Source organism: Pseudochaenichthys georgianus, chromosome 21 (assembly GCF_902827115.2).
Source record: "Pseudochaenichthys georgianus chromosome 21, fPseGeo1.2, whole genome shotgun sequence".
Classification (NCBI taxonomy): domain Eukaryota; kingdom Metazoa; phylum Chordata; class Actinopteri; order Perciformes; family Channichthyidae; genus Pseudochaenichthys; species Pseudochaenichthys georgianus.
In genome coordinates this window covers 29391037-29399329 of record NC_047523.1, presented here as the reverse complement: position 1 = coordinate 29399329, position 8293 = coordinate 29391037, and the positions used below count along the sequence as shown (strand labels likewise).

Below are 8293 nucleotides of genomic sequence, written 5' to 3'. Positions count from 1 at the left end.
TTACGCTAGAGAGGCTTGTCCAGATTAGCAAGGCTAACATCTAGCTAGCAAAACAACGGTAGTATATTAGCTAGAAAACGTACTTAAAGTAAACTGAGGTGCTATTACCTGCAGATATGGCGTCTGTTTTAGATGCTCTCTGGGAAGACAGAGACGTTAGATTCGACATAACAGCACAGTAAGTCATTTCACGGAAATGCTTGGGGGATTAAGGGTATTTCACCATTGCACATTTAGCTAACCTGTTAGCTCAGTAATTGGCTAACCTCAGGTAATGTCAGATAAAGTTAGTTACAACAATCACAAGTCACTTCATATTATGTTTTGGGGAAAACGTAGGGTATATAACATATATTACAAATGTAACAGTATGCCGTAGTTTAACGTCGTCAAAATACTTAAATTACCAAACTGTGATAGCCTGCGTTTAGCTAAAGAAAGAAAACCACAACGCCAAATCACTGAACAATCTTTCCATCCATGTTGTTCACAGGCAGATGAAAACTCGTCCAGGAGAAGTACTTATAGACTGTCTGGACTCCATAGAAGACACAAAAGGAAACAACGGAGATCGAGGTAGTTAGCTATCCTGGAGTTTAAAACGGGTCCATCTCATGTCTGCTGGTCACTTAATGTATGATGTCCATTTTTATTTTTGCAGGACGACTGTTGGTAACTAATCTGAGAATCATTTGGCATTCTCTGGCCCTGCCAAGAGTCAATTTGTGTGAGTACCTCATGTCTATCCTAGGTGTATTTATTATTTAACTCTCTCTTTACTATCAGCTGAACATGTCTGCCATCTGCTGGACAGTCATGGTATTAACAAAATAAGAAATACTTGGTTAATCCCAAATTGGAAGAAAAAATGGTGACAGCAGCATAAAAAAACAAGGCAATGCACAACATTTGTTAATTATATTAACAGTTTTGATTGTAGGGTTTAATGACTTTACTATTTATTTTCTTTTTTGCTTAAACCTAACTTAAACTAAAGATCTTGTGGATGATTCTAGAAATGTCAAAACAGAAAATGTGCTTTACTATTTGGTGAGATAAAGATGCCTTAATGTTACTATGCATATCATATAGACAATAACAACCTGCATCTTTTTCAGCTGTGGGTTACAACTCCATCATTAACATCACAACAAGAACAGCTAACTCGGTAAGTTTAACTTTGGTTTTGTATACCTTTTAATTATAATTAATTCTATCCTCACACTGTCATTAAAAGAAGAACAAATGAGATAATGATAGATAAACATGTTACTTTATTAAATGAATGCTATTTCTTTCAGAAATTGAGAGGCCAGACTGAAGCACTCTACATCTTGACAAAGTCCAACAATACGAGATTTGAGTTCATTTTCACCAATGTTGTTCCAGGAAGCCCACGCCTCTTTACTTCTGTTATTGCTGTCCACAGGTAAAACAACTCAGAGGTAGTGTTTAATTCTCATTAAATGTACTTCTTACTGAATACTTTTGTTGGTCTTTTTCTTACAGGGCCTATGAGACGTCCAAAATGTTCAGGGACCTGAAGTTGCGAGCCGCTCTCATTCAAAATAAGCAGCTCAGGCTCTTGCCCCGGGAACAAGTGTATGATAAAATTAATGGAGTTTGGAATTTATCCAGTGATCAGGTGCGAGTGCCTTAAATATTTCTTGGATTTTCTTCAATTTTGCATTTTATAGCTTGCTTACATAGATTTTCTCTGAAAACACACACGTTAAGTCTAACACTTAACAAGCACTATACTAACAGGATGAAATCAAATGTTAAATTGCATAACCCAAATGTATTTGGTGTGTGTATTGTCTATTGTCAATATTAACACACAATTTTAATGAGCAGTACAGTTCTGTGAAGTGCTTTTTTGTTGAAATACATTGTAAGGAGTCAACATCTAATAACTGAAGGTAATACTTTAAGTGTGATGTGATGACTGGAGGTCATTAGTTTTCAATATGAGTAACTGAGTCCATTTTCTTTTTTTTAGGGTAACCTTGGAACCTTCTTTATCACCAACGTTCGGATCGTGTGGCATGCCAATATGAACGAGAGCTTCAATGTCAGCATTCCTTACCTTCAGATTGTAAGTGTGAAACATTACAATAACTCTTCATATCTAGCTGACTGGTAAAATACAGTTTGATACTGTATTGAAAATGCCTTATCGATTCTAATACAAAGAAGTATAAATGTGATTTCACCCTTTTGTTGTCCAATTTAATTACAGTCTACTGAACAATTACAGTATGAGCCACCTTTAGGTATTATTTAATGCAGGTAGTTGCACTTGTAGTGTTTTTGTTCTAAAGTCATGCATCGTTATTCTTTCAGTTTGAGATTGTATATTTCATATTTTCTCCCCCTCAAGTGGTCTATCAGAATAAGAGACTCAAAGTTTGGCTTGGCTTTGGTGATAGAGAGTTCACGTCAGGTAAATATTCTTCAGTTTGAGTCACATTCGCATTACTTTTTTACATATACCTTTGATATGAGTTTGTGAGAAACCAAAATACACAAATACTCTATTGTTTTTTAGAGTGGTGGCTATGTGCTCGGGTTCAAGATTGATCCAGTGGATAAGCTTCAAGACGCACTGAAGGAAATCAACTCATTGCATAAGGTGTACTCTGCCAACCCCATATTCGGAGTGGACTTTGAAATGGAAGAAAAGGTACAAATCTGCGCTCAATATTGGTATCAATGACCCTGAGCACCTCTACAGTATAACATTCAAACATTTCAGTCTAAGCTAAACTGTGGAACCTGTAAGTCTATTTTTAAATACTGTTGTTGTGCTGAATGTTCACAGCTAATCTTTTACATCTGTATTCCCCTAATTGTTTTGAATACTCCATTGTAGCTGGCTTTTCACCAGTTCAGCTGATCTTGTTGTCATAGCGCTGTTTGTCCTAACAATGGTTTCAGCCCCAGCCGTTGGAGGAGCTCACTGTGGAGCAGCCTCCTGATGACGTGGAGATTGAGCCCGATGATCAGACTGATGCTTTTACCGTGAGTTACACTCATCTTTCCTCTGGGAGTCAATGGTTTAGTTTTCCAACTCTCAGAATAGCTGCCAGCTAATGCCCTTCAGTATAAAGAACAAACATGATTTCATGTTGCCTAGTGCTCATGTTTGGACAGAGCCATGCTCATCACCAACAATAACCTATCATCACAGACAACATGTCCCATTTCTTTTTTAATAAATGTGGGAATTGTGTGTGATTCTTGCCCACAGGCTTACTTTGCTGATGGAAATAAGGTAAAGTCTCATACCTATTTATATATATTTTTTTAAATAATGTAAATCCAAAGTATGTTATGTCCTAAATCTTTTCATTTTTTTTAAAGCAACAAGACCGTGAGCCAGTTTTCTCTGAGGATTTGGGCCTCGCCGTTGAAAAGTTGAAGGATGGTTTCACACTTCAAGGACTGTGGGAAGTCATGGGCTGAAATAATAAGAAATATTTATTTGTAGGTGAGGTTTAAAGTTGTACAGTTTGTGCATAGATACTTTTTGATAAGAAGAGAATACCAAATTCAAATGTGGGATATTTATATAACTAGATTATTAAATATAATTTAGTTTGTGTTTAAAGTTAATAAATGTATTTAAATAGATATTGGAGAGTATTTCTTTAACATTCTTATAACATAATTGTATGTTTGTACTGTATTGCACACAAAATACATTTGTATGTAGGAAGAACACAGTGATCACAGGCTAAATACATAACTGCATAAGGTGCTCAAGTATTTTACAAATCTGTAAAGAGGACAAACTGTCACCTCCTGTGGCAGCAGCTGTTCACTGACCCTGTCTTCTTGTTAGATAACTCCCCCACAAATACTGAATCACACTGAAGCAAAGGAGTCATTACTATCAGTGAGGTGTGACTCACTTCACATGTAGTCGTCTCCAAAATACATATGATTGTATTAAATACTTAAGATTATACATTAAGTGCTTGAACAAATATTCCTGCCGTTGTCTCTCTCTGAACCTTCATTTAAACCTTGAGGAATTATTCGAGGCAGGCTCTCGTTTTCAACAATGTCAAGATTACAATTAAACCAGAACCAATACACAAGGCAAGGCAAGTTTATTTATATAGCACTTTTCAACACAAGGCAATTCAAAGTGCTACACAATGAAAAGTTGACCAGAAAAATACATTTAAAACAGAAAAACACCCAACGAAAAAGTGAACTAATAATCAAGCAGACATTACATAACACATATAAAAACATTTAGGTTATTTCAAGAGTATAGTCATTTTTGGTGTTTAACTTTAATTGACCTGTATATACAATTGTCAGGTTTTAATGTGCGGTAAAGTCCTCTAAGTGTGTGTAGGACTATAGAATTCAGAATAAAAGCAGTTTTCTCAAATGTATTCTCTGCGCACAGGACTTGTGTGTGGTTTTTTTTAAAACTATATTTTCCCATATTTGATAACCAAGAAGCGGTAAAAAGATCAAACGATATTTCTGCGTGACCATACAGCAATGTTGTGACAAATGACTAGGGTGACAAGGCTCCACAGTTGTGTTTACCCTGTGACAGCTGGGTGAGCCCTCCCATTGGGCCAATCTGAATTCTTCATGTATTGGGTGGTTGGCTATATTTAGAGAGGGCACGGTTATATTGAAGTGGCCTCAGACCTGGCTGCCCATAGTTCTCTCTCTTCACCAGCTAGGATAGACTGCTGTGAACACTTCTGTCCTGAAAGAATGGATCCTCAAAGCATGAGGGAAGATCTCCGTCTGTTTCAGAGCACTCTGCTGCAGGATGGACTCAAAGAGCTTCTGAATGAGAATAAATTGATCGATTGTATCCTAAAGGTTGGGGACAGAAGCATCCCCTGCCATCAGCTCATTCTGTCAGCTTGTAGTCCTTATTTCCGGGAGCTTTACTTCTCAGAAGATGACAAGGAAACTGATAAAATGGAAGTTGTTCTGGAGAACCTTGATCCCGATGTCATGGAGGCGATTGTAAATTACATGTACTCAGCGGACATTGACATCAATGACGACAATGTGCAAGGTATTTTGGCTGCTGCGAACCGCTTCCAGATCCCCTCGGTGTTCACGGTTTGTGTGAATTATCTCCAGAAGCAGCTGTCAGAGAAAAACTGCCTTGGCATCTACAGGCTGGCACTGATGCTGAACAGCTCCAGACTGGCAATGGCATCCAGAAATCACATTGCAGACCGGTTTGAGACCTTAGCCAAAGAAGCAGATTTCTTAGAGCTCTCTCCAACTGAACTCTTTGCCATTATTGGAGCAGATGCATTGAATGTAGAAAAAGAGGAAGTAGTGTTTGAGACCCTCATGAGGTGGATCAGGAAAGACAAAGAGAATCGTGTGAAATCCTTGGAGGAGGCCTTTGATTGCGTTCGTTTCCGTTTACTCCCAGAGAAGTACTTCAAGGAGAAGGTGGAGAAGGATGAAATACTTAAGGCTGATCCTGAGATTGTTAAAAAGATCAAAGTTATAAAGGAAGCCTTTGCGGGGAAGCTGCCAGAGAAGAAGAAAAGTGAAGACGATGGGGAAGAAGAGGAGGGAAAGTTGCTTGGTTACCTGAACGATAACCGCAGAACTGGCATGTATGCCAAAGACATGGTTCTGATGATCAATGACACCGCTGCCGTGGCCTATGACCCCCAGGACAATGAATGTTCACTCGCTGCAATGTCAGAGCAGATCCCCCGAAACCACGTCAGTCTGGTGTCAAAGAAGAACAATCTGTATGTGTTGGGAGGACTGTTTGTAGATGAAGAGGACAAAGAAAAGCCATTGCAGTGCTACTTCTACAAGGTATACATCTGTTATTGACATGGCAGATGTACACATCAAAAGTTATGCCTCATTTGGTTTTTCAGAATATCTCATAATGTGCCTTTCAGTTTGACAGTCTCGCCGCTGAATGGATGGCCCTCCCGCCCATGCCCTCCCCCAGGTGTCTGTTTGCTCTGGGCGAGTGTGAAAATGTCCTCTTTGCTGTCGCAGGAAAAGATTTACAGTCCGACACGTCTCATGACACTGTTATGTGCTATGACACTGAGTAAGTCCCAACCATTTTGGATTAGCTCACTCAGTACATTTGTCTTTTTGAAAGTTCTGATGTGCATTTACTTTTGATCTGCTCTTTTTTAGAAAAATGAAGTGGAGTGAAACTAAAAAGTTGCCTTTGAATATCCACGGCCACTGTGTGGTCTCTGAGAACGGGCTGGTGTATTGTATTGGAGGAAAAACAGATGACAAGTGAGATTCCACTGTAATGCAATTGCAAAAATGAACCTAAATGAGGCAAATTATGATTTTAACATTCAGAATTTGTGTCTTACTTAAAGCAAAGCAACAAATAAAATGTTTGCATACAACCACAAGAAGTCAGAGTGGAAGGAGGTGGCTACCATGACGACACCCCGAGCCATGTTTGGGGCAGTGATCCACAAAGGGAAGATCGTTGTCGCTGGAGGAGTCAATGATGAAGGCCTCATAGCTTCTTGTGAAGCTTATGACTTTGGAACCAACAAGTATGTGCTTTTTATTGTTACAATTTTAACAAGCCCATCCAATTGATGTGCATGTCATGTATCTGGTATCATATCTATTTAGTTAAATAGTTCAATCAGGAGAGACGTGATGTATGAAATACATGTTTATTACCGGACACATAACGTGAAGGAATAATGATTGACAGTTTACAAGTAAATTAAATTATGTTTGGCGATTAGGCCCCGGTTAGCAGGATGATCATTCAGGAGGGAAAAACAGCTCCGATGAACCCCCCGGGGTCTAGACACTGGTGGTGGTGATAAGTAGTTCGGTCCGGTCTGAAGGGAGAAGGTTTTAGCTTGGCCCTGTATTAGGAGACGGGAGGCGAAGGGGTGGAGGAGGGTTGCGCGTTGACACCTGAAATGACAACTGACGGAGAGGGAAGAGCAGATTTAAAGGGGTTAGCGGGTGCGATGATTGGCTAGCCGGGGAGTAACGCCCCTGATTACGTAATGGAAGAGGAGAGAGTATTGAAGTGACGTGTAACACCAGAGGATATTGGTCTTCCTGGTTGAACTTGCGCTAAGCTACATTTAGTTATACAACCCTGAAGTTTTTGAAAGATGTGACTTAAACATGTTCAAATGAGTCATAGGAGCCCATAATTTTTTGTTGAAGAAATGCAAGTTACATATACATTAGTACATATTTCCTATTAACATATACATCATTATCAAATATTCATAAAATGTTAGTTTTTCATGTTTTTGTAAGATTTTATCACAATTAGGCAGTTAAACCAAGTGATTTGTTTCTGATCTACAGAGTGTGTAATTGAAAGTATTACAAAGAGGAGAAAGCATCCAGATTAAAAAATAAAAAGGGGAAAAGTCATAGTTTATTCTATAAACTAATATTATTTCCTCTCAGAAAATTATGCTGAGATTTTTAAGAACAATACACAAAAACGACCACACGGCGCTATCATATTAACACAGCTGAGTCCACCTTGTTGCAGGTGGTCCCCGTTCACAGAGCTGCCCCAGGAGAGGAGCTCAGTGAACCTGGTGAGCTGCGGGGAGCAGCTGTTCACCGTAGGAGGCTTCGCCATGGTGGAGAATGACAACAAAGAGTGTGCACCCAGTGAAATCATCGACATTTGGCAGTATGTGTGGATTTTGTTACATTAAATGTTAGAATATGTGGTGTCATCTTGCTCACTTTAATCTACGATGATAACTATCCTCCTACTGTATAGTGATATCTTGTTTCTGCCTCACCAGGTATGAAGAGGACAAGAAAGAGTGGAGCGGTATGATCAGAGAGATGCGTTATGCAGCTGGAGCCTCCTGTGTGTCCATGCGCCTGAATGCAGCCAGAATGCCCAAACTGTAAAAGGCACTGCAAAATATTATGTACATGCTTTTATTTACTGGCTTATTGTTGTTAATTCAATATTTAAACATATCCTGTTTGCCTGTTGTGCGTGAGCTGTTTTAATTGACATATTTCTTTAGATTTGGACCAGATTTAGTTGATTCCGATCTACTAAAACACATCAGTTGTTCAGAATATACTTCTTCTTAAAATAAATCAAATAGTTATTGTTGTATACTGGGAAAGGATTGCATAGAAATTGATTTTTTCTTCTGTTAATCTGGAAATGCTTCTATAACATTACATCAACATGGACCCTGTACATGATCAGTATTAAAGTATCTTCCACAGGCTCACATTGTCTGTCTGACATGTTGTTTTGGTTTGTTTTTACATG

General features: G+C 38.8%; 2 protein-coding genes across 2 annotated transcripts; both read left to right on the top strand.

Moving 5' to 3' along the window:
* The first annotated feature begins 2 nt into the window (after positions 1–2).
* On the top strand, positions 3–3636 carry bbs5 (Bardet-Biedl syndrome 5). The gene is made up of 12 exons (XM_034110094.2): positions 3–178; positions 494–576; positions 662–727; positions 1119–1168; positions 1302–1429; positions 1510–1645; positions 2003–2098; positions 2384–2446; positions 2552–2686; positions 2941–3024; positions 3254–3277; positions 3367–3636. The coding sequence occupies exons 1-12, from the start codon at positions 117–119 to the stop codon at positions 3466–3468; spliced, it is 1029 nt and encodes a 342-aa protein (XP_033965985.1). The 5' UTR covers positions 3–116; the 3' UTR covers positions 3469–3636.
* A 1031-nt stretch (positions 3637–4667) lies between these two features.
* On the top strand, positions 4668–8266 carry klhl41a (kelch-like family member 41a). Its single transcript, XM_034110066.2, has 6 exons — positions 4668–5835; positions 5925–6082; positions 6175–6282; positions 6372–6557; positions 7538–7684; positions 7803–8266. The coding sequence occupies exons 1-6, from the start codon at positions 4750–4752 to the stop codon at positions 7912–7914; spliced, it is 1797 nt and encodes a 598-aa protein (XP_033965957.1). The 5' UTR covers positions 4668–4749; the 3' UTR covers positions 7915–8266.
* The last annotated feature ends 27 nt before the right edge of the window (positions 8267–8293 follow it).